A 26,266-nucleotide genomic window follows, 5' to 3' on the forward strand; every position below is an offset into this window, starting at 1 on the left:
TGATGACCTCAGATGTTAAGTCCCGCAGTGCTCAGAGCCATTTGATTTGAAATACTCAGGGCACTGAAAACGACGTAGTTCTTGCGACGTAGTTCTCATAGTGCTTGGAGCCATTTGATTTTTTGAACCCGCGGCCGCTAGTTCAGTGTGCGTTAGATAACTATCGTGCACACAGCCCGTCTCACATAAGATCGTTTGAAATGACAGGCGAGCTATTTTTTAGCCTTTGCTATAGAAAATACCTTAGAAAATAGCGTTTTACAGTCACAATTTCTTAATGTATTATTCTCGTTAATCCTACAAAAAAAAATTAATGCTCTTTAATGTTGCCTATTGCGCAAGTTGACAAGCTATCATGTTCAGGTTATGGATCATGCTGGAACTGAGAATGCTCTCACTCGGGCTGCAAAATCTAAAAGCCAAGCCACGGGAACTTCGAATGAAACTCCAGATGAACTTTAGATAGAGCAAAATGAACAATCAGGACCTTCTTCAAATAGTGCTCTCTCTCCCTCCCACCCCTCCCCCAGTTACGGCAAAATGGCAAAATGGCAAAACAATTGCATAAAGAAGAAGCATGCACGAAAAACTGGACAACTTACAGAAATCAAAAAGCAAGTGTTTCAGCTAGATCACCTATGAAACAGATGTTGGTTGATACGGAAACGAACAAGGTAAAACAAGAACGTTTAAAGCAAGAAGAAGAAACTTTCAAAGTAAATGTAGTGCAATGTGCTACTTGTGACAGCATATACGCTGACTCACCAACAGAAACAGAACTGAGTGCTGAGGATGGCCAAGAATTGCAAGAAGGAAAATTTGTGATTTTTTTCCTAATGTAACATACTGATTTTGAGTTACATTAATTTTGAACACTATTAACTTTCCATTAAATACTATTCAATAAGAAATACACTTCAGTGTTTAATTAATTAATGGTCTGCTTTACAATTTCAAAGAATAAAAATGTATTCACCATTGATCATTATTGTGATCTTGTCTCGTGGTCAAAGTAATCTTGCCCCAGTACGGGGCTAAGTTGACACATTTGCATCATTTTTTGAAACTGGCAAAATAATTGTGAATATATTAAAAACCAAGCGATTTAGGGAAATCAAAAGGGTCAGACTCAAGCGACTCGGTGAAATTATAGAACAAACGGGGCTTGATAAAGAAGCACAGAGAGATGGCTTATAGAAACTCAAGACAGCGCATGAATGTGCAACAGAAGGCACATAGCCCCACATACAAAGTTTAGACATTACAGCATGGTGATCAAATATGAAACTCCGTACACGAGCGAAACTTCAATTATCAACATAAAAAGCGCCTTGGAAAACGTCCTGAAGCAAGAACGAAGCATTATGACGAAAATTCTTTATTCATAAAAAACTGGGAACGGTTACAGACTGAAATCTGACAAAGAAACAGAGAAATTATCAAACCCGACTGCATACATTAGAAAACGAAGATTAAAATGTTATGGACATTTTCAAAGCATCCCAACAACGAGGCTGTCGTACAAGATTATTACACATATCGGAAAATTAAAGACTATACCATGGATCCAAAAATCTTACAAGGGGATCGAGGAAGCCCAGACAGAAGCAGTAGAAGTAGCAGACAGGAATCTATTCAGTCAAAAGGTAAACTTCTCAGCCAGAGAATAACGTTCCAAACAAAATGAAAAACCAAGGGGACTGAAGAAAGAAAAACAGCTCACGTAGAAAGAATCAGAGCCATACGGAAGGTCAGTAAAACGAATCTAAGAGTACCGCGTGATCCAACAGGGTACAAACTCAAATAATAATAATAATAATAATAACTCGGAGTCCCTCTTTCCCCTAAAATCCAATACATGTAACTTGCACTGTAGCAGAACTGCGACTTCTTACTGAAATTGACTAAAGAATCAATATTTGTATTGTTGCACTGAAGTACTTACTACAGCTCTAGTGCTGAATCATTAAATAATCATGAAATACATTTTAATTAGTTGAGAGGAATGAAAGACTGCCGAAGTAACTTTAGTTGAAGTCCATGAGACGAGCATTTTGCTATTCTCGTCTACATTCACGTATGTGACGTTTTATGTCCCTACCGTGCCTGGAGCCATGAACTGGGCTTCAAGTACCCGGCAAGCCAACAGTTCGCTCTCCGGCATCGAGTCACCCTGCAAATCATTACTCGAGAAGTATCGCCACTAGGAGAGACATAAAACACACGACCGTAAAAAAGACCACTAAATACCCGAGCGTGGGAAATAAAATATTGAGAACAGTGAGGGTAAGTGCAGCTGGTGAGAGCAGTTAGTGCTGAGCTAGGCTAACGCCCAGAACACGTACTGCTTCCTTCTCCTTTTTATCGATCCGAAACTTGGGTGCGGAGCTTCGCAGCTACAGCTGAGCACACGGGTCGGCGTCGGCACCGCTCCACGCACACAGCCTGCACGTGCTTTCACGCGTTAGCAGAACCTCAACGCAGCAACAGACAGAACTGTGCGTTAGGAATTTCAGATCTTTATCGTTCTGTTATCATTGTCTGAACATTGTGTGTAACATAGTCGAAAAAGTGACAAATTGTGCTAAAACTATAGAAGGTATAATACACAGTCCATTCACATTAATGCGACCACCGCCTATGGTCGACGTCAACGTGCAATAACCACTCACAAACAGCAGGGGGCAGTACTAGCAGTTGAGGGTATGTAAAGTGTGTAGGGGGGACGTGGAAAACAGTGCAGTCGTTGTCGTAATGCGGAAACGGAGCGGTTTATGTGACGTCCAAAAGGGCATGATCGTTGGTTTTCGGGCCGATGGTGGTAGCATTTCCGAAATGGCTAAGTTCGTAAACTGTTCGCGTACCGCCGTGGTTCAAGTATGCCGTGCATGGCAAAATGGCGCTATCCAAAACCAGCTCCGAAGCAACTATGATGCACTACGGGCCACAGCCGACATAAGTGGGGGAAATAGACACGGGCAAATAAAAGGGCAACTGTTGAGCAACTGATCGCCCGGATGAACCAAGGGGCTGCGAACAATGTCTCCTCAACGACTGTTCAGCGAACGTTGCTGCGCATGGACATCCACAGCAGACGCCATGTTCGTCGGCGGCCGATATTGCAAATGGACGTCCGCTGAGTGGTGAGAGGTGGCCTTTTCAGATGAATAACGTTTTATGCTCCATCGGATAGATGGCCGTTGGTGTGTGCTGCGTGAAACGTCTGAAACAAACACTCTGCAACAATCGTCGGAAGGATCCAGGCCGGAGGAGGGATGGTCTGGGGAATGTTTCCGTGACTTTCCCTGGGCGATATTATCATTCTGGAAAGCACATTGGATTAACACAAGTATGTGTCTGTTCTTGGGGACAATGTCCACCTAAGTGCAGTTCGTTTCTCCTCTGCACGACGGCATCTACCAGCAGGACAATGCAACGTGTCACACAGCTCGCAGTTAAGTGCTTGGTTCGATGAGCTCCATACTCCCTTGGCCACCAAACTCCCCGAATTAAAACCCAGTTGAGAAAATCTGTGTGACCACCTTAACTGGATTGTATGTGCCATGGATTCTAAACCGATTGTTGGTTGGTTTGGGGAAGGAGACCAGACAGCGTGGTCATCGGTCTCATCGGAGTAGGGAAGGATGGGGAAGGAAGTCGGCCGTGCCCTTTCAGAGGAACCATCCCGGCATTTGCCTGGAGTGATTTAGGGAAATCACGGAAAAACTAAATCAGGATGGCCGGACGCGGGATTGAACCGTCGTCCTCCCGAATGCGAGTCTTCTAAACCGAGAAACCTAGCGCACGTGACCACGGTACTGTATCGGCGTGGCTCCACATCCCTGTCGGTACCTTCCAGAATCTCACTGACACTCTTCCCGTACGTCTTGCAGTGGTACGCGCTGTAAAAGTTGGTTATTCAGGCCTCTTACAGGTGGCTACATTAATGTGACTCGACAGTGCTGGCCGGCCGCTGTAGACGAGCGGTTCTAGGCGACTGAATGTGACTCGACAGTGATTGAATAGTTTGTTGGCCGGCCGCTGTAGCCGAGCGGTTCTAGGCGCTTCAGTCCGGAACCGCGCTGCTGCTACGGTCGCAGGTTCTAATCCTGCCTCGGGCGTGGATGTGTGCGATGTCCTTACCTTAGTTAGGTTTAAGTAGTTCTAAGTCTAGGGGAATGATGACCTCAGACCCATAGTGCTTAGAGCCATTTGAACCAATAGTTTGTTGTTGCTGTGATCTTTAATCCGAAGTTAATCCGATGCAACTTTCCACGCCAGTCTATTATATCCAAGCCTCTTCATGTCTGCATAATTACTGCAACCTACATTCTTTTGAACTTCCTTATTGTAATCAGGCCTTGGTATTCCCCTGCAATTTTTACCCCCCCCCCCACTCCTCCCTCTCTTCCGTCCTTTACAAACTTGGCAATTTCTTTGTGTTTCAGGAAGTGTCTCATCAACCGATCCCTTCTTTTAGTGAAATTGTCCCATAAATTTTTCTCTCAGATTCGATTCAGTATCAAGCTTCCATACTGTTCTTGTCTGACCTCTTTATCGTCTAGGTCTCACGCATAAGACTCCACTCCACATTAATAACTTGAGAAACTACTTCTTAAAGTTTAAATTTGTATTCGGTAATAAAACATTTATTTTCTCCAGAAACTCCTTTATTGTTATTGCATTTTATTTCTTCTCTACTTCGGCCATCGTCAGTTATTTTACTGCCCAAATAGCAAAACCCATCTACTACTTTTAGCGCCTCGGTTCCTAATCTAATTCCATCAGCATCACCTACATTCCATTACCTTTGCTTTACTTTTGTTGACGTTCCTCTTATAACATCTTTTCAAGACACTGTCCATTCCGCTCAACTGACCTTGCAAGTCTTTTGCCGTCTCTAAGTGAATTAGAATGACATCGGCAAATCTCAAAGATTTTTTTTCTTCTCTCATAACCCTAATCCTCTTTCCAAATTTCCAATATGTATTCAAAAGCACATTTACTATGATTTAATGTGGGGAACGCAACACAAATGTCCGTATGCGTGATGAAAAAAGAGAAAATTCAATTTATACTGACTGGATTCAGATTCAGAATTTCCGTAATTTTCCTAAATTTATACGAAGGCAGTAACTTGTTCTCGAAAGAACAGGTACTGTTGATGACCGTGCAGCTTTTCCCTGAAATAAATGATGACTAACTGACAACCTCAGCTGCCGACAGGTGTTGTTGATATATCTCGAGGTTGTCAGTTAGTCATCATTTATTTCAGGGAAAAGCTGCACGGTTATCAACAGTAACTGTTCTTTCGAGAACAAGTTACTGTCTTCGTACATATAGTTAAAGGCTACCCAGCCATTGACCTTCGTCTGTGCGAATGCGCACAGGTTGCCCAAACTCTTACGGGAATCGCCAAAGCGTGCGCGAGTAATGAGTGGGTGGGCAAATGTCTATAAGGTACAATACATATGTAGAATTGTGGACAGTTGGGAATGTGAGTCTCACGGGAAGCGTGCAAGGGATAAGTCCCTGCAGTCGCACTATTCATTTGTGTCCTCGGTGGCTCAGATGGATAGAGCGTCTGCCATGTAAGCAGGAGATCCCGGGTTCGAGTCGCGGTCGGGGCACACATTTTCAGCTGTCCACATCGAGATATATCAACAACACCTGTCGGCAGCTGAGGTTGTCAGTCAGTCATCATTTATTTCCTAAATTTATTATTCTCGCCAATTGGATGTGTGCCCTCTAAAGGACATGGCTGCTTCCCAGTCCTTGTCCTAAATGAGCTTCAGCTCTCTCAACAGTGACTATTTCGTTGACGAGACGTTGAACCCTAATCTTTGTTTATTCATTCCATTACAAGCTTGATTTTACAACTGCAAAAAATGGTTCAAATGGCTCTGAGCGCTATGGGACTTAACATTTGAGGTCATCAGTCCCCTTGAACTTAGAACTACTTAAACCTAACTAACCTAAGGACATCACACACATCCATGCCCGAGGCGGGATTCAAACCTGTGACCGTAGCAGTCGCGCGGTTCCGGACTAAAGCGCCTAGAACCGCTCGGCCACCGCGGCCGGCTCTACAACTGCATATACGGAACAACCTGATACTAAGGTCGGAGCAGAGTAGGGCACATCGAATCGAGCAAAATATTTCCGATAACCACAGGTCGGAATTGCACTGTTGTGGAGTTTATGGCGATAAAATGGCAGCCAATCAGAGACGATTACGCGGAAGTTTGCCAGGCAAGAACACGATTTTGGGTGTGTCTGGCAGTGTGGCTTTGTCTGACGAAGCTGCCGCTGTGTTATGCTGTTAATAGTGTTAATTACACTACGGTACTTCAAGCGTAGTTGATTCAATAGTCAAGCTTTACCCGCTAAACATCGCAGAAAACTCGCATCTGACGTAACCAGCCGTGGATAGGAATTCAAAGTTTGCTTAGCTTTGGCGGTTCAGCTGAAACCATTACCTTCAGCTAATACAATTAGAAACTGCGCTCTTTAGCATAACGGGTACTAGCTGGGGCATGCTAGTTTAAATGCACACACTTCCACGCGCTCGTCAGTGATTGGCTGTCGTTTTAGGGCCGCAGCTGCGCAACGGCTCATTTCTGACCGATGGCTATTTGGAAACGTACAAAGCTAATTCGTATGATACTACTGACGTAAAATCAGTCACCTAGTCTGAAAGCGGTTTCTTCCGCCGCGCAAAGTAGCCTCTTTCCTTGTGAATATGTGAGAGTTGTGTTTACGTGTATTTGTGGGATGTAGGTGAGTTGGTTGGTTGTGGGGAAGGAGACCAGACAGCGTGGTCATCGGTCTCATCGGATTAGGGAAGGATGGGGAAGGAAGTCGGCCGTGTCCTTTCAGAGGAACCATCCCGGCATTTGCTTGGAGTGATTTAGGGAAATCACGGAAAACCTAAATCAGGATGGCCGGACGCGGGATTGAACCGTCGTCCTCCCGAATGCGAGTCCAGTGTCTAACCACTGCGCCACCTCGCTCGGTGGAGGTGAGTGTATGGATGCATGGTGTTATGTTTGTATTGCATGATGACGACGACGACGATGACAACACGATGGGGGAGGGTGAAACCCGGTGCCGGTACATAACCTGCTCCTCTCGAATAACACCAAAGGGGACGCCGAGCTTAACGTCCCCAATCAATGGACGGGTAAAAAAAAAAATTTGGCTCTGAGCACTATGGGACTTAACATCTGAGGTCATCAGTCCACTAGAACCTAGAACTACTTAAACCTAACTAAACTAAGAACATCACTCACATCCATGCCCCAGCCAGGATTCGAACCTGCGACTGAAGTGCCTAGAACCTCTCGGCCACACCGGCCAGGTGTCACCATCAACAGTGTCGCATGCTCTCGTTTCATGAGACACTGCGCAGACATTTGGAATTTGATCAAGGCGATTGGCGCAAAGAGTGGTGATCAGAAATCTTACGCCGCGACCTCTCCTGCCTTTGCCGGCCAAATACTAACAGTGAAAATTTTCCACCACCGATATTCGAACCAGCTTATCTCAGTCGAGCGCCACCGCATAGGCGAGCATTAGCGACCTCGGCTACGGAGGCGGGCAGTTTCACTTCTATTGCCATGCAAATGGCCGATAATGGAACAGAAACGGAACCTTAGTCTTCATATTTTATTTATCGTCTGTTTTGCAGTAAGTATTATCCAAATATTAACAAGCGTTATAACGATGTACTTGTACTCTTCTTTCCAAGGGCTCCTAGAAATAGAACACAGTTGGTTCTGTACCTCGGCAAATAGATGCAGAAGTTCCGAGCATTAAACATGCAGCAAACAGCTCGCTCCAATGCGTACTATCCCACGTCGAAAACTTTGTTTCGGACATCTATGAAATATTAGGCACATGTACTTTGCTGCCAATATATATCAATGGGGGAAGTTGAAAATTTGTGCCGGACCGGGTCTCCAAAGCGGCTTTTTCCGTTTCTCGCGGACGGTCGTCTTGACCGCCTGAGCCATCTGCACATGGTCCCTCACCGACTCAGTTTCCAACTTATCCACATAGTACTAACGTAGTGCCCTTGCTCATTACCCTCATTACTCCATCAGCTACAGCTTTATCTACATCACTCGAGGTGAATGAAAGGGCCGGCCGGAGTAGCCGAGCGGTTCTAGGCGCTACAGTCTGGAACCGCGCGACCGCTACGGTCGCAGGTTCGTATCCTGCTTCGGGCATGGATGTGTGTGATGTCCTTAGGTTAGTTAGGTTTAAGTAGTTCTAAGTTCTAGGGGACTGATGACCTCAGAAGTTAAGTGCTATAGTGCTCAGAGCCATTTGAACCATTTCTTTGAATGAAAGGAAAATTAAGGGTTATAATTACAATTTTTTTGCCCACTCTTTCTCTTTCTCTGACGAATGCATGGATTATTGGCTATGCGAGAGAAAATGATTCTCCCCATGGTATGCAGCGATAAACCATGCGAATAATAGCTGCATATATTCCTACATACGATTTTTTTTCAAACTTCCGCCACGTTGTACATTTTTCAAGCATTTTTCTTAAATTGGTACTGCGTATGCATTACATTTCTCTGCAACGTTTCCGTAACTCGGGAAACTAAAAAATAATAATCATTGTATCTGATGTGCATCTCCGTCCTTTGTTATCGTTACCTTCTATTATGCATTCGTCCGCCCACCCACCCATATCCGCACATCCTTGTCGCTGGCTACTACACTAATCCAAGAATCACATACTCCTGCGTAGCACTGTGCCCTAGGTTACAAAGCGTTTTAAAATGTAGGAACATCATCTTCTATTTATTTATGTACCGACAAGAGTAAAATTAACATTGCTAAATATTAAATACTCGGTTCTTAATAGTACATGAGGGCGATCTAAACAGATGATATAATACTAATGCTGCTAGAGGTAACCAGCTGATCAGGTGAAATGAAGAATTAACAAGCCACACAGGGGACTCTCCTTTCATAAACAAAAGCGCTAATGCCTGCTATTTGCTTTACCCAGGGCTGAACTACACTACTGGCCATTAAAATTGCTACACCAAGAAGAAATGCAGATGATAAACGGATATTCATTGGACAAATATATTATACTAGAACTGACATTTGATTACGTTATCAAGCAATTTTGGTGGATAGATCCTGAGAAATCAGTACCCAGAACAACCACCTCTGGCCCTAATAACGGCCTTGATACGCCAGGGCATTGAGTCAAACAGAGCTTAGATGGCGTGTACAGGTACAGCTGCCCATGCAGCTTCAACACGATGCCACAGTTCATCAAGAGCAGTGTCTGGCGTATTGTGACGGGTCAGTTGCTCGGCCACCATTGACCAGACGTTTTCAGTTGGTGAGAGATCTGGAGAATATGCTGGCCAGGGCAGCAGTCGAACATTTTCTGTATCCAGAAAGGCCCGTACAGGACCTGCAACATGCGGTCGTGCATTATCCCGCTGAAATGTAGGGTTTCGTAGAGATCGAATGAAGGGTAGAGCCACGTGTCGTAACACATCTGAAATGTAACGTCCACTGTTCAAAGTGCCGTCAATGCGAACAAGAAGTGACCGAGACGTGTAACCAGTGGCACCCCATACCATCACGCCGGGTGATACGCCAGTATGGCGATGACGAATACACGCTTCCAATGTGCGTTCACCGCTATGTCACCAAACACGGATGCGACCATCATGATGCTGTAAACAGAACCTGGATTCATCCGAAAATATGACGTTTTGCCATTCGTGCACCCAGGTTCGTCATTAAGTACAACATCGCAGGCGCTCCTGTCTGTGATGCAGCGTCAAGGGTAACCGCAGTCACGGTCTCCGAGCTGATAGTCCATGCTGCTGCAAACGTCGTCGAACTGTTCGTGTAGATGGTTGTTGTCTTGCAAACGTCCCCATGTGTTGACTCAGGGATCGAGACGTGGCTGCACGATCCATTACAGCCATGCGGATAAGATGCCTGTCATCTCGACTGCTAGTGATACGAGGCCGTTGGGATCCAGCACGGCGTTCCGTATTACCCTCCTGAACCAACCGATTCCATATTCTGCTAACAGAGCAGCAATGTCGCGATACGATAAACCGCAATCGCTATAGGCTACAATCCGACCTTTATCAAAGTCGGAAACGTGATGGTACGCATTTCTCCTCCTTACACGAGGCATCACAACAACATTTCACCAGGCAACGCCGGTCAACTGCTGTTTGTTTATGAGAAATCGGTTGGAAACTTTCCTCATGTCAGCACGTTGTAGGTGTCGCCACCGGCGCCAACCTTGTGTGAATGCTCTGAAAAGCTAATCATTTGCATATCACAGCATCTTCTTCCTGTCGGTTAAATTTCGCGTATGTAGCACGTCATCTTCGTGGTGTAGCAATTTTAATGGCCAGTAGTGTATTTGACAGTTACATCACTGTATCACTGTGCGTTGTTATACGATGTGACTCATTTCGGTTGTGTGTGAAGAAACATTACTGAGGGCCTTATTCAGTCCAACAAAGTTTCGTGACTCGATTACTAAAAAATACAGAAAACTTAAGACGGCTGTTTTAACGATTTACGTGTTCTATATAGTCTCCCCCTACTTCAGTACAACGCACAGAACGTTCATACAACCACACGAAATCGCCAGGAAAGTCCTTCTTTGGGATGTTGCTCAACTCGCGCATCGCTTTGACTTGAATGTCGCTTATGTCGTCAAAGCGTCGACCCTTCATTTGAATTTTTGCACTCTGCCGTTTTGTAGTAGATTCATACTGATGACACCAAGCCTCGTCACCCGCGATGATTATTTCCACGTGCGACTGCTACGGTCGCAGGTTCGAATCCTGCCTCGGGCATGGATGTGTGTGATGTCCTTAGGTTAGTTAGGTTTAAGTAGTTCTAAGTTCTAGGGGACTTATGACCACAGCAGTTGAGTCCCATAGTGCTCAGAGCCATTTGAACCATTTGATTATTTCCAGAATAGAACTGTCCGCGTTTTGCTTTTCAGTCAAGCTGCGGCAGGTGTCCACGCATCATTGTGTTTGTTCGTGAGTCGAGGTGTGCGGAATAAACTATGCACACGCTTTCCTCTTCCTCAAAACATTCTGGAGCGTGTTTTGAACACTTGATTTAGAGATATTGCTCCGCTGTGATTTGTGATACAACAACGTCGGCACACCGGCCGCACGTCCACTACTTTAACGCTGCCTGCTCACAACTGACTGGTCACATGTACATCTGTTGTTTACAGTTGTTAGTTCAAGTTGCCACCGCTGTTACAGCGCTGATGTATCTCATACGCCAGAAATAATATCAGTGTCGGAACTTTTTGGATGGATGGTGTACGTTTAACAGTTATTGCAAACAGTAAAATTTATTAGAACAGAGTGGCACTTACCTTTGTACTATCCTCAACGTAATTTGCTCCGTGGATAGGCTGAATGTTATGTAACCAGACAAAATCAAATGGCTCTGAGCACTATGGGACTCAACTGCTGAGGTCATAAGTCCCTTAGAACTTAGAACTACTTAAACCTAACTAACCTAAAGACAACACACACATCCATGCCCGAGGCAGGATTCGAACCTGCGACCGTAGCGGCCGCGCGGTTCCAGACTGTAGCGCCAGAACCGCTCGGCCACCAGCGGCCGGCTGTAACCAGACAAAACAGGCTTATACTGTCATGTATTTCGCAGTCACTCGTTTGGAGTAAAACGCTAACAGGTTTTCAGAAGGAAGAAGTAACTTTTGTCACGCATCCTACTGTAAAACTCTATAGAGAGCGCTGGCACAAAAGAGATAAAGTTGTTGCTTTCACCGCGATATGCTTACAAGTAGAAGCGGAAGAGGGAATGGTCCAGGGCAAGGGAGGCGGATGGGGGCATTCAGCTCTATCGACGGCATGGGAAGCGGACGGTTCATACAAAGGCACAAAGATCAATAGCAGAGTTGACCAACTGTGCGTTCTTACGTCTATACCGCCCTGCTCTTCCACCTCAGGTGCCGCCAGCTTTTCGGGCAGCCGCTTGTGAACGCAAGTCTCCATTGAAGTAAACGCTTCCATTCGCCGCCCCTTGAGGGCGATATCGCATGCCAAGCATAGTGAATTAAACCACGACAGGTATAATTTATCGCGAAGAGACTATGCGCTCTCTTTAACGAAAAGAAATACATATTAGCGTTTAGCGTCCCATGGACGACGTCGTGATAAGAGACGTAGCAAAAACTCGGGATGATGTGGAAGGAAGTTGACCGTGTATTTTTTAAAGAAACAGTACAAGAATGTACCTTATCTCTGGGAAACCACGAAAAATCTTCATTTTAATGCCTGAACGCGGATCTGAACTTCTGTCCTCCCGAATGTACGTCCGGAGTTCTATCATTGCGGCATCTTACTTGGTCCTTCTTAACGAGCAGCCATTGAGGTCTGCAATTCGAGTTTCGGAATTAGTATGCGTTAGACAATTATACGAACAATCCAGTAGCAGGAAAGCAACATATGCTTATTTCCAAACGATGACAGAAACACAGCAGTTTGAAAGTCATGACGTTTGTCACGTTAGTTACTTGAGTCCTCTGACATATTGGTGTTTGTGGGACTGGTTGTTGTGGCGACCATTAAAACCTAATGTATAATTTCAAAGAAGTAATCAAGGTGAAATTCTGCCTGCTCGCATTTGAACTGTTCATGTGCATCTCAGAGAAGAGTGCTGGAATCACTCGTGATGTAATTCTAATTATTTGTACAGGTAAAATTACAATACAATCACAATTGATGAGCTATTGATTTACTACAATTTGTACCGTTCTCAAACATGACAGTTTCAAATAGGAATCATAGGAACCGCTAAGACTATAGTTTACTTTTACATGATTTTTAGGCTTCATTTGTGTCACAGGTTATCAAATGATCGTTTTATCCTAAAAAGGCTGTGCATACAGGGCCTGGACTATGAAAACAGAGGCCAAACAAAACTTTTTGTCGTCTATTCTGTATGTGAAGGCAGTTTGTATTCAACTGGGAGTCAGTATCCTAAGTTACAAACCCTAGTGAGTGTGATCCTGTAGGATCAGCCGTGCAAAACTTGCTCATTATCATGGAGGATTGTGGGCTACGAATGCGAATTATGTTTAAAAAAACGGAGGAAGTTCTACAGTTCTGCTGGAATGATTCTGGTCATCCGAAAGATTCACACAACACTAGACAGTGGTTCGACCATGGATCCTGATTATGCGACCAGTAAAATTCCACGTACGGCTGACCAAACTATTAATACGGATATCTGTCGTATACTTTAATACCCTGGATCATATAACTTAGCTGTTGCTCTTTGCACGTAATCTCGACAGTTTGTTAAAAGTGGTGTAAATAGCAGTGCTTCGGGCCGAATACCACGATTCCGTTAGTGAGCAGTTCACGATTTGGGTTGTTGTAGTGTTTACCCCTTCTGTTGTCATTCAACTGGCTCTTCAGTACTTTTATAAGTTCAAAGATGTTTGAGCCAACACAAGAAACTTGCGTTCCATATAAGATAAACACAACGAAAATACTGTTCAACGTGATAAGCAAAAATAGTCAGAACATTTGTGAGTGCCTAAAAATGTCTTTCTGCCCAATTTTGTGATATGCCTAAACGGTCGCGGTATCATTATTCTCACATAAATCCCGTTGTTTTAAATGATTTCGGGTGGGTGGGAGCTCGGATCAAAAATCTAGTGACATCAGCCAAGCCCTTAATGGACCTAATATTCAGGATGTCTGAGAAAGTTGAGTTAAATTTCAACACCGGATTTTGCTCCAAAAGAACAGCAAACAAAACAGCAGAGAACACGAAGGGCTCATGTAACTCACAAATCATTTGCCATGGAAGTTCTGGGCGTAGGGCAAATGTGCTGTCTGGCATGATGCAGACCTCCAAATTCGACGGCTAACAGCAGAAGCGGAGGCGCCAGATTTCGAATTCACGAAGAGTAATTCGTGTTTGCCAGGTTAAAAAGCCCCGCCCACATCTGAACTCGGTATCCATTACAAACAGTAAGAGAGAGAGAGAGAGTTGGGGAGTGGGGGGTTGGGGGAGGGGTTGGAAGGAGGGAGGGAGGGCAGACGTCACACGGATATCTCGAGAGCATCTGTCCTTCTGAGATGCTCATTTATTTCTTAAAACACGACGATCGTGACGGGCGTACATCTGATGAGGCGGTAGCGCGACGTAAGGTATTGCAGACCATTACGTCACGGGCACTGATGTATGGTAGCTGTGCACTACTCTCCGATAGCCGAGCGGCTATCGTGGCCCGGCTGGGCCACTCCTTGACCCGCATTACGCACAGCCAGCGGTCAAGTAACCGACGCTGCTTCTCAGCACAAGGCGTCCATTGATTCAATAAAAATTCCATAATATACAGTGGGCGCCGGTTGATGTTCGCTGGCAGGTTCTCTTAGTCATGATTCCACTCTAAAATTTGGCCTTGCTTTTTTTGCTGTCTTGCTGTCAGTAAAAGGGAGCGATGCAATAAAAATACTTGAGATGGTCGTGAATGCGCATAATTTGCATATGAGATGCAACTAGATGGCTGCAGTAATGTGTTTGAACCAGGAAAATATTTAGGAAAGAACGAAGAAATGGTTACCAGTGTCTTAAACAGATAATCTGTATAGGTCTAATGCCATCTTTGAGGGGAATGGGCGGACAATTACTTTATGACATTAGTAAACAATTCGAAGACTGTTCAGCAGAAGGTCTTCCCTTCGAACACTTCTCCAACTGCTCTTCGTAACTATGACAGTATACAGCTTTCACACTTTATATACATACATAAATCCTTGTTCAATGGATCATGAATACGACATTTCGTAATGATGTGGAACGTGTCTTTTTAAAATTAGTTTTCTTTACACAAAATAATTAATTTTTTTACCGTTACTACTTCATATCTAAGAGTTCATCTATTGAGTAGAAGGAGTTGTCATTCAGAAATTCTTTTAATTTGCTTTTAAATGTTGGTTGGCTATCTGTCAGACTTTTAATATTACTTGGCGAATGACCAAAGATTTTTGTAGCAGCAAAATTCACCCCTTTCTGTGCCAAAGTAAGATTTAATCCAGAGTAGATCATCCTTTCTTCTAGTGTTTAGCTATGCACTTCGCTGTTGTTTTTAAATTGGGATGGGTTGTTAATGACAAATTTTATAAGTGAATATATATATTGCGAGGGTACTGCGACTATCCCGAGTTCCTTAAATATAAGTCTGCAAGATGATCTTGGATGGGCTCCAGCTATTATTCTGATTACACGCTTTTGTGCTCTCTTAATCACGAATTGCCCCAAAATTTGATACCATATGAAAGCAGTGAATGAAAATAGGCATAGAAGCCTAATTTACTGCTATTTAGCATCAAAATTTGCAATAACCCTAATAGCATAAGTAGCTGAACCTAACCGTTTCAACAGATCATCGATGTGTTTCTTCCAATTCAATTTCTCATCAATACACACACCCAGAAATTTTGAGTATTATGCCTTAGCAACAGACATCTGTTCATAGTCTATGTTTATCAATGGTTTTATGCCATTTACTGTACAGAATTGTATGAACTGTGTTTTCTCAAAATTTTATTCATATAGTATAATCCTCCTCTCCTCTGCCTCTCTTCCAGATAATGTGTTTTCATTGTTGAGCACTTTATATACTCAATTTGTCACCTTCGTTTGCTTGTGATGGAGTTTCACAGACTCTCCCGTCATCTGCTCTTCGAACAGCGGTATTAAAAGTTGCCTTACATGCCAATCATGTGTGTAGCACCTCATCTCAACTTCATTCAACCTCCTCTCAATTCAAAAAGTTCAGTTTTCACAACCACAAAGCGGGACAGACCAAACACACACAAAATTAAAAGTTTACTACCTTGAGGTACAGAAATCGTCTTCTTGCTGAAGACACTTAAAACAATCGTACTTCGTATATTTACATGAATCCGCCATATCTGCACATATTACTGCCTAGATAAGCAAACAATTCTACCGTCTCTAATTCATTTGTAACAATAATTCGCATCTTAATTTTCTCTTCTTTACCTCTAGACAGTAATTTTGTGTTGGGGATATTTATTTTAACTGTATCGTTTCCACATAGCACTATCCATTTTTGGTCAACAAGACCTCAGCAAAATTTATTCTTTGATGGAGCAGCAACGGAATATCTCGCAACATTCTTTTATCATGATCTTTTACTTTCCTTAAATTTTCTTGATTTTACTCTAGGCACATAGAAAGAATAGTATATGGCAGTGCAGTGGTTTGTCATGCGCCTTTACGAATAACGATATCCGATGGTTGAGTTTTGAGTCTGCTCGTTTCAGAATTCACCAGTAATGAAATGTCTGGTCACTAAGGACAACGTTCACAAAAAAAGTCAAGATGGAAGGCTGCTGCAAGTCTCTGTATTTTCACTGATTTTATTTGTCGTCTGTATCAAGGAACAGCCAAATTTTTAGTGTCTCCATTAAGTTATTATTTGCTAACGTAATGCAACGTACTGCACTGTGGTTTGCCATTATGATGTCCTACCGTCGTCATTATTATAAAGTTTCAAGAAGAACTGAACTTGGTCCTAAACTGTTTTAGAGAAAATGTAGTTAAATCAAGTACAGAAAAAAAGCGATAATGTTCTCCTCACAAAAAAGAATACACCGATCAATGACGACTCAATTCTTTGGGCATCTTCAGTAATGTATCTCTGAGTTATGTTTTACCAAATGTTATTATTTATTGGCATATCTTTAATGGAAAGAACTCCGCCAAAATCTAAATACGATTGTACAAAACCACTCTGTAACCGAGAATTTTAACGGTATTGCGCTTGGGTTAAATTTTGTAAAACACGGCTAGGAGAACTCCAGGCCATTCTGAACAAGGTCTTTAGTCAATAACTGAAACTCCACGTATGAAAACGACCTCCAGACATTTATGAATAACTGCAAGCGGATTCCCCCACCAAAGTCATAAAAAACCGGCTCCAAAACTATACTAAGACACAGGCAAATTGGAAACTGAGGACGGTGATAAAGACATATAAGTTACTTATCGCGCGACACAAGCATAGTTCTCTAAGCGCAATTAGCGCCAAAACTGGCGGACAAATAGTAACGAACAACATTGTTTTGGTAAGACCTTATGCTTAACTGGCGACAACAAGAGAGATTGGTTGGAGATTTACTCACATGCCCGCACACGCAAGTCGAAGTAAAAAATACGATACCCGAGCCTCACATGAAACAGTTGTTAAGACAAATTGGTTGCTCGAGACATGTATTTACTTGCATGTCACCGCGGCATCAGCGTTAAGACAGTCTAATCAATCACGCAGGTCTGATGCCCGGCTGGAGACAGCTCGGAACGATATAACGCTGCATCAATACGTGACTCCAGTTCTGGGGAAAGGAAACGGTAGACGGATTCTTACTGGGAAAGTTCTCTAAAACTAAGCTCGATCATATTGGATCGGTGTAGCAATACTCGTAGTTTAAAATAATTCCCATTTATTTTTCAGTCTCAGTAGCACATCATTTTTAATTACGTGACATGTTTCGATCACTGTGGATCATCTTCAGATCGAAGTAGTTACGTCAAACTCCTGTCTTGTCTGTTCATAACCTCAGATTTAAGCAGTTGCGCCAGCAACCCATCTTCGTATTCAGAACTTCATATCGGAGTACTGTGATATGAGATTCTGAGCAGACAAAACGGATTGCTGACACAACTCTTCGATATGAAGGTGATCCAGAGTAATCGAAACATCTCGTGTAATTAAAAACGTGCAACTGAGATTGAAAAATAGACGAGAATTTTTTAAATATCAGTAAAGTTGCTGATTCTTCAGGACGAATGTCTCGGCCATAGCTCAAAGTTTTATCAGTGTTTGCACACCATAATGTGTTCGTTACGCTGCACCATCAACAGTGGGTTCTCCCTTTTATTTTAAAAACTTTCAGTATAAGAACTTAAGTGCAGAGGACAGCACAGCAATATCTAATCATAACTTGTTGTCGTCGTCCGAAAACTGGTTTGACGCGGCTTTCCATGCTGGTCTTTCCTGTGGAAGCCTCTCCATCTTTGCACAACTGCAATCTACATCAATTTGAACCTGCTTACTGTAGTCACGCCTCGGTCACCCTCTACAACTTCTGCCAGCACAATTCTCTCCGTTGCTAAATCAACAATTCCTTAATGCCTAAGAATGTGACCCACCAACCAGTTTCTTCTTTTAGTCAATTCTATTCAGTACTTATTTGTTAGCCGATATAACCAGGTAACCTTCGGTATTCTTCTGTTGAACCAGGTAACCTTCGGTATTCTTCTGTTGCACAACATTTCAGAAGTTTTTATTTTATTCTTGTCAGAATCGCTTCTTGCCCACATTTCAATTCCTTACAAAATATATCCCAGAAAAATACCTACAGAGAAGACTTCCTAACATTAAAATTTGTATTCTATGTTAACAAATTTCTCATTTTTTGCAAACATTTGTCTTGCTATTGTCGATCTGCATTTTGTATCTCCTATAATTCTGCCATCGCCATTTAGTTTGCTGTCCAGATAGAGAAACTCACCGACTATTTTTCGTGTCTCATTCCTAATCTACTTCCTTCAACACCGCCTGATTTAAATAGATCAACGATATCAATGATGGTTACAATGTCTGTGTTTATACAGTGTTTGTATCTTCACATTAAAATGCCCTTCAGACACTGTTCTGACGTTTACAGTGTGGTAATTATTACGAAAGAGATTCGAGTTTTGCGAATCCGGATTAACGTCAACTGTTTGTGACAAACGAAAATTGGGCCGCACCGGAACTCGAAACCGGATTTCCAGCTTATCGCGAGCGGCAGCCTTAACCACTTCGGCTGTCCGAGCACACTTCTAGGACTGACCCAAACTTCCATATGTCACGGAATCCACAACTCTTACGCTCGCACATTTCGTGATTCCCGCACAGGGAGAGACAAATATTTTATTGTCATTCTAGCCTGTCAAGACGTGGTTACAACAGTGATTGTTACATTTTCTGTGCTTACACAGCTTCTGTATCTTCACTTTACAATGCCCAGTAAACATGGGTCTAAAATGCATACCTCAAGAGCTATGAGCATTTGTTCAGTAGAAGAGATATGTTTCACAACACCGAAGATGAAAGTGTGTCCATAGCTCCTAAGGGGGTTTTATAGCCGAAATTTCAAAAAATCGATTATTTTATTGCATATTCCGATACCTTATATTATGGAAAACATGTGGACGAAACCGTTTAGCTCGTAAACTAACGAATACAGTCGAAATACACGATCATCGGACCGGCAGTCCCGCGTCGTCGAGCGCCTACGGACGGCACTCGGAGGCAATCAAATGGTTCAAATGGCTCTGAGCACTACGGGACTTAACATCTATGGACATCAGTCCCCTAGAACTTAGAACTACTTAAACCTAACTAACCTAAGGACATCACACAACACCCAGTGCACACAATTTGGCTACAGTCATCTTCAACGACGGCTTCATGGGACTCGCACAGCCAATGAATGTCATGGTCATTCAACTTTGCAACAAAGCGTTCGAATTATGCAGAAAGGGCAACGCGGACCGCCTTGTACGCTCAGAGCACTGCGCGTCTACGGCCAGTAAAGAAGTCAGATCTGATGTCCGGGAGGAAGCGGTGCACGCGAACGAGATTTAATAGATTTAGGAAGGCGTACTATATGCTCTAGGCATCGCAGGCGGGTGGTGGTAAAAAAAAAAAAAAAAAAAAAAGTTTCCAAAACTTTTAACGTGATTTCCTAAAAGTCACATTTTCTTTGTTGGGTGTTTGGACTGCCGAAAAACTGCTCTGCCGATTGTGATGTCGCTTAGCTATTTTTGTAGAGAATTGAACTGGCTATGGTCGCAACCTCTAAAAGTTAAACCATTTTCAAAATATCGATTTTTTTATGTACATTTGAATGCCCAAACAAAGTCGATTTTTCTTACTTTTGTCCAAATAGCACAAGATTTTTTCACTTTTCAGAGGTTCTGACCTTAGCTACACTCATGAATTTTAATAATTTTTTGGCTTGGTCTGTTTCAGACCACCCAGTTACGTAAACCAGGACCACCCGCCTACCGGTACACGGCGTACATTACGATCTTCGGCGCCATTTTGCTTAATAACCCCTTAATATTTTTGGACAAAAAACTTTTTAACGCAGGTAAACTACAGGTGAATAAAAGGATATAAGCATTGTTTGACTTATCTTTTGATTTCACCTCAAAAAAAGAAATTATTGAAAATGAGGTAAAAATCGGACCTCTAGACCAGAAAACCCACTTAAGGTACACCCTTTAGAGCCCATGTTTACGGGTCTTTTTTTCCTGTTATGGTTCGTACTACCACCTATCAAGACAGTGAAAGCAAAGATATTGTAGTAGAAGAGATTTGTTTCACAGCATCGAAGATGAAGCGGTACTCATAGCGCTTAAGTTATGCATTCTAGAGCTCATGTTTACTAGACATTTTTGCATGGAATGATCGTTCTTGTTATATCCCTGGATATTGATTATTCCTCCTGGGACACCCTGTATATGTGTACAGTAGCAAGCCCTGACGAGTTTGTCGCAAACATGTTTTGCATCGCAACTGCACCACAGTTTTCTGTGAACAGTAGCTACGATGTCCCGGCGCTGTGGCCTGGTTTCCATTGTATTATTATCACTGTTCGACGATGGCAAGCTAATTCTGTTTACATCTTTTGTCGATGCCACCTTGGCTTCGTCATATTAGGCTGAGCTTGTTTTAGTCAGGTACATTTCATCATATTTTTAGCTAATATTTTCTATATATGTGAAATTAGTACATTTTCATTGCGTCATGATTTGTTGTTGTTGTGGTCTTCAGTCCTGAGACTGGTTTGATGGCCGACCGGTGTGGCCAAGCGTTTCTAGGCGCTACAGTCTGGAACCGCGCGACCGCTACGGTCGCAGGTTCGAATCCTGCCTCGGGCATGGATGTGTGTGATGTCCTCAGGTTAGTTAGGTTTAAGTAGTTCTAAGTTCTAGGGGACTGATGACCTCAGAAGTTAAGTCCCATAGTGCTCAGAGCCATTTGAACCACTGGTTTGATGCAGCTCTCCATGCTACTCTACCTTGTGCAAGCTGCTTCATCTCCCAGTACGTACTACTGCCTACATCCTTCTGAATCTGCTTAGTATATTCATCTCTTGGTCTCCCTCTACGATTTTTACCCTCCACGCTGCCCTCCAATACTAAACTGGTGATCCCTTGATGCCTCAGAACATGTCCTACCAGCGGACCCGTTCTTCTAGTCAAGTTGTGCCACAAACTCCTCTTCACCCAATTCTCTTCAATACCTCCTCATTAGTTATGTGATCTACCCATCTAATCTTCAGCATCCTTCTGTAGCACCACATTTCGAAAGCTTCTATTCTCTTCTTGTCCAAACTATTTATCGTCCATGGCTCTGGCTCTGAGCACTATGGGACTCAAATTCTGAGGTCATCAGTCCCATAGAACTTAGAACTACTTAAACCTAACTAACCTAAGGACATCACACACATCCAAGCCCGAGGCAGGATTCGAACCTGCGACCGTAGCGGTCACGCAGTTCCAGACTGAGGCGCCTAGAACCGCACGGCCACACCGGCCGGCAAAAGACTTTCCCTGATTACATAAATTAATAACTCAGGCTAGAAGTAAGATACAAATATGAAACTGGTGTCTAATTGTTTACAAACTATCAAAGTTTTTTTTTCACAAACGTTTATTGTGTCGTGCATACGAAGTGCAAATCGTTCAGGCCTTGTTGCCCAATGACATTACACGTCACTATTACTTTTCGGTCGAAATGCTATCACGTATTGAGGACGATGATGGTTATCTCAGACGAATTGCCTTTCCCGACGAAGTGACCTTTTTTGTCAGTTGAGTAGTGAGTCGCCATAATGTGCGCATTTGGGGCTCACAACCCCCTGGCGAGGTCATGGAATGCACCAGCGGCAGTCCAAAGGTGAATGTTTGGTGCGCGCTATTGCACGATCGAATTATTGGGCCATTCTTCTTCGCTGAGGCTACCATTACATCCGCATTGTATCTGGACATGTTGCAACTGTATGCTGTTCCTCAGCTGCTTCAGTATCACCCCGATGTCTTGTTTCAGCAAGACGGTGCACCGCCTCATTGGAGTTTGGACGTCCGTGCCTACCTCGATATAACATTTCCTGGGCGATGGATTGGTCGTGATGGTCCAACGGTTTGGCCTCCACGCTCTCCTGACATAACGCCATTAAACTTCTTTTTATGGGGTTATGTCAAGGACGAGGTCTACCGAACACGTGTACCAGATCTTGAAACCCCGCGGCAACGGATAACCACAGTCGCTGAATCGATCCCTCCAGTGATGTTGGCTAATGTGTGGACGGAAATTGAATATCGCCTAGATGTGCTACGTGCTACCAAGGGTGCTCATGTGGAAGTTTGCTGATGTGTGAAAAAAAATTTGATAGTTTGTAAACAATTAGACACCAGTTTCATATTTGTATCTTACTTCTAGCCTGAGTTATTAATTTATGTAATCAGGGAAAGACTTTGAAACTTCCTGGGAGATTAAAACTGTGTGCCGGGCCGAGACTCGAACTCGGGACCTTTGCCTTTCGCGGGAAAGTGCTCTACCAACTGAGCTACTCAAGCACTACTCACGCCCCGCCCTCACAGCTTTTCTTCTGCCAGTGCCTCGTCTCCTAACTTCCAAACTTTACAGAAGCTCTCCTGCGAGCAGGGTGGTCCATTGATAGTGACCGGGCCAAATATCTCACGAAATAAGCATCAAACGAAAAAAACTGCAAAGAACGAAACTCGTCTAGCTTGAAGGGGGAAACCAGATGGCGCTATGGTTGGCTCGCTAGATGGCGCTGCCATAGGTCAAACGGATATCAACAGAGTTTTTTTTAAATAGGAACCCCCATTTTTATTACATATTCGTGTAGTACGTAATGAAATATGAATGTTTTAGTTGGACCACTTTTTTTCGCTTTGTGATAGATGGCGCTGTAATACTCACAAACGTATAAGTACGTGGTATCACGTAACATTCCGCCAGAGCGGACGGTATTTGCATAGTGATACATAACCTGTGTTAAAATGGACCGTTTACCAATTGCGGAAAAGGTCGATATCGTGTTGATGTATGGCTATTGTGATCAAAATGCCCAACGGGCGTGTGCTATGTATGCTGCTCGGTATCCTGGACGACATCATCCAAGTGTCCGGACCGTTCGCCGGATAGTTACGTTATTTAAGGAAACAGGAAGTGTTCAGCCACATGTGGAACGTCAACCACGCCTGCAAATGATGATGCCCAAGTAGGTGTTTTAGGTGCTGTCGCGGCTAATTCGCACACCAGCAGCAGACAAATTGCGAGAGAATCGGGAATCTCAAAAACGTCGAGTTTGGGTCTGGCCCTGCGCCGTGCTCGGATAGCCAAATTCTGGATCACTGGGTCCCGGGTTCGATTCCCCGTCGGGCTGGGGATTTTCTCTGCCCGGGGACTGGGTGTTTGTGTTGCCCTCATCATTAAAAAAAATGGTAAAGCAACTGCTCCCGATAAGAGGGAAATCCGAGTTCGAGTCTGGGCCCGGCACACAGTTTTACTCTGCCAGGAAGTTTCATATCAGCGCACACTCCGCTGCAGAGTGAAATTCTCATTCAGGGAAAGACTTTTCGGACACTCTGTATTTTGCTTCCTTGTTCCTGACAGATCTGAAGACGGTCATTATAGACCGAAAGCTATAGTCCGACGAGAAATTTTGTGTGATCACCGCCTGGAAATAAAAAATCAAAACCTTTTCGTTGTGGTTACGAGTACTGCCGGCCCGAGTCGATCCGCAGTTCGAAACGGGATGTCTTTTCTCCGTTTGCGATATTGGAATGCGCCAGATCCAGTGTCGGCTTGTAGCTCGCTGCGCAGCGCGTAGCAGCACTCACGTTTTCGCCGCTGATGACAGTGCGCTGACAGGCGGTCGCGTTGTGCGTGCAGCGGTTCTCGTAGACGCACCAGCTGCAAGCCCACTGGCAGCGCACGCAGTCGGCGCACGTCGAGTGGCGCGAGCAGTCGAAATAGGCGAAGTTGCGGCTGACGAAGTCCTTGTTAGTTTCGGAGGAGCGCACCGAGAGTGGCACGAGCACGTGATCGCGCCCCTCCGGGATGGTGGGCCGGCCGGCCACTGCGGGCGTGCGGCACCACAGCCCAGACGCCGTCACCGTCGCGTCGATCGGCTCCGACGAGCCGAACACGCAGCGGTACTGCGCGCCCGCCGGCAACTCGGGCAGCGTGCGGATTGTCAGCTCCACCTGTAGACATGCACAGATCAGCTGCAGGGGCTGAACAAAAAATATGCAAACACTGCAAGAAATGCAGATGCTAGTCGAGCCTCCAGGTTGCACTGTTGTATCTGAACCACGAGAGGCGCCTCTGCGATGTCCTCAATACGTCCTGGTGAGAACAGACCTCTGTGTAGCTGTGAATGCATTACACCAAATCTAACAAGGGAACCTCCCCATCGCACCCCCCTCAGATTTAGTTATAAGTTGGCACAGTGGATAGGCATTGAAAAACTGTACACAGATCAATCGAGAAAACAGGAAGAAGTTGTGTGGAACTATGAAAAAAATAAGCAAAATATACAAACATGCGCAACATAGGCAACATCAAGGAGAATGTGAGCTCAGGAGCGCCGTGGTCCCGTGGTTAGCGCGAGCAGCTGCGGAACGAGAGGTCCTCGGTTCAAATCTTCCCTCGACTGAAAATTTGACTTTCTTTATTTTCGCAAAGTTATGATCTGTCTGTTCGTTCAATGACGTCTCTGTTCACTGTAATAAGTTTAGTGTCTGTGTTTTGCGACCGCACCGCAAAACCGTGCGATTAGTAGACGAAAGGACGTGCCTCTCCAGTGGGAACCGAAAACATTTGATCGCAAGGTCATAGGTCAACCGATTCCTCCACAGGAAAACACGTCTGATATATTCTATACGACACTGGTGACGGCATGTGCGTCACATGACAGGAATATGTTGTCGGCCCACCTAACATGTACACTTAGCGAATGGGTAAAAAGATTCTTCTACCTTGCCCGATTTAGGTTTTCTTGTGGATGTGATAATCACTCCCAAAAAAGTGATGAAAACATAAGAGTTTGGGTCGTGCGGTAGCGTTCTCGCTTCCCACGCCCGGGTTCCCGGGTTCGATTCCCGGCGGGGTCAGGGATTTTCTCTGCCTCGTGATGGCTGGGTGTTGTGTGCTGTCCTTAGGTTAGTTAGGTTTAAGTAGTTCTAAGTTCTAGGGGACTTATGACCACAGCAGTTGAGTCCCATAGTGCTCAGAGCCATTTTTGCCAAAAGAGTTTGTCACATAAACTGAAAATAAAAAATTAAACTTTTCCCTCGAGGGACGACTTGAACCTAGGATCTCTCGTTCCGTAGCTGCTCTCGCTAACCACGGACTACTCAGTTTGTATATTTTACTTATTTTTTTCATAGTTCCACACAACTTCTTCCTGTTTTCTCGATTTATCTGTGTTCAGTTTTTCAAGGCCTATTGACTGGGCCAACTTATAACTAAATCTGAGGGGGGTGCGATGGGGAGGTCACCTTGTAAGTGAATTCCATCGTGGGAAAACTGTTGCTGCTCGTATGGTCGGTCAATCCGTAATCAAGGTAGCTGATGTGTTTGGCGATTCAAGAGGCACCGCATAGAAGATTCAAAAAATGTTCAAATGTGTGTGAAATCTTATGGGACTTAACAGCTAAGGTCATCATTTACTAAGCTTACACACTACTTAACCTAAATTATCCTAAGGACAAATACACACACCCATGCCCGAGGGAGGACTCGAACCTACGCCGGGACCATCCGCATGGTCCATGATTGCAGCGCCTCAGACTGCTCGGCTAACATCGAAGATTTGCACAGCATATAGGGAAAGCGGAAAAACATCGCCGTTAACAAGGAGAAGCCACGACGTCGGGGTCACGGATTTACTTCAAACTTTGTACACCTTTAGTAGGCCATTAAAACAACAAAATGGTTAAAATGGCTCTAAGCACTGTGGGACTTAACATCTGAGGTCATCAGTCCCCTAGAACTTAGAACTACTTAAACCTAACTAACCTAAGGACATCACACACATCCATGCCCGAGGCAGGATTCGAACCT

General features: G+C 44.1%; 1 protein-coding gene across 1 annotated transcript in view; it reads right to left on the minus strand.

The window, feature by feature from the left end:
- LOC126249408 (plexin-B) overlaps window positions 1-26,266 on the minus strand; it is a 1,292,451-nt gene that overhangs the window by 96,908 nt on the left and 1,169,277 nt on the right. The window contains exon 7 of the mRNA XM_049951062.1: window positions 24,040-24,405. Within this exon, the coding sequence (XP_049807019.1) occupies window positions 24,040-24,405 (366 nt within the window). The remainder of the gene's footprint in view (window positions 1-24,039; window positions 24,406-26,266) is intronic.

The sequence above is a fragment of the Schistocerca nitens genome, chromosome 3, assembly GCF_023898315.1.
Source record: "Schistocerca nitens isolate TAMUIC-IGC-003100 chromosome 3, iqSchNite1.1, whole genome shotgun sequence".
Lineage (NCBI taxonomy): Eukaryota > Metazoa > Arthropoda > Insecta > Orthoptera > Acrididae > Schistocerca > Schistocerca nitens.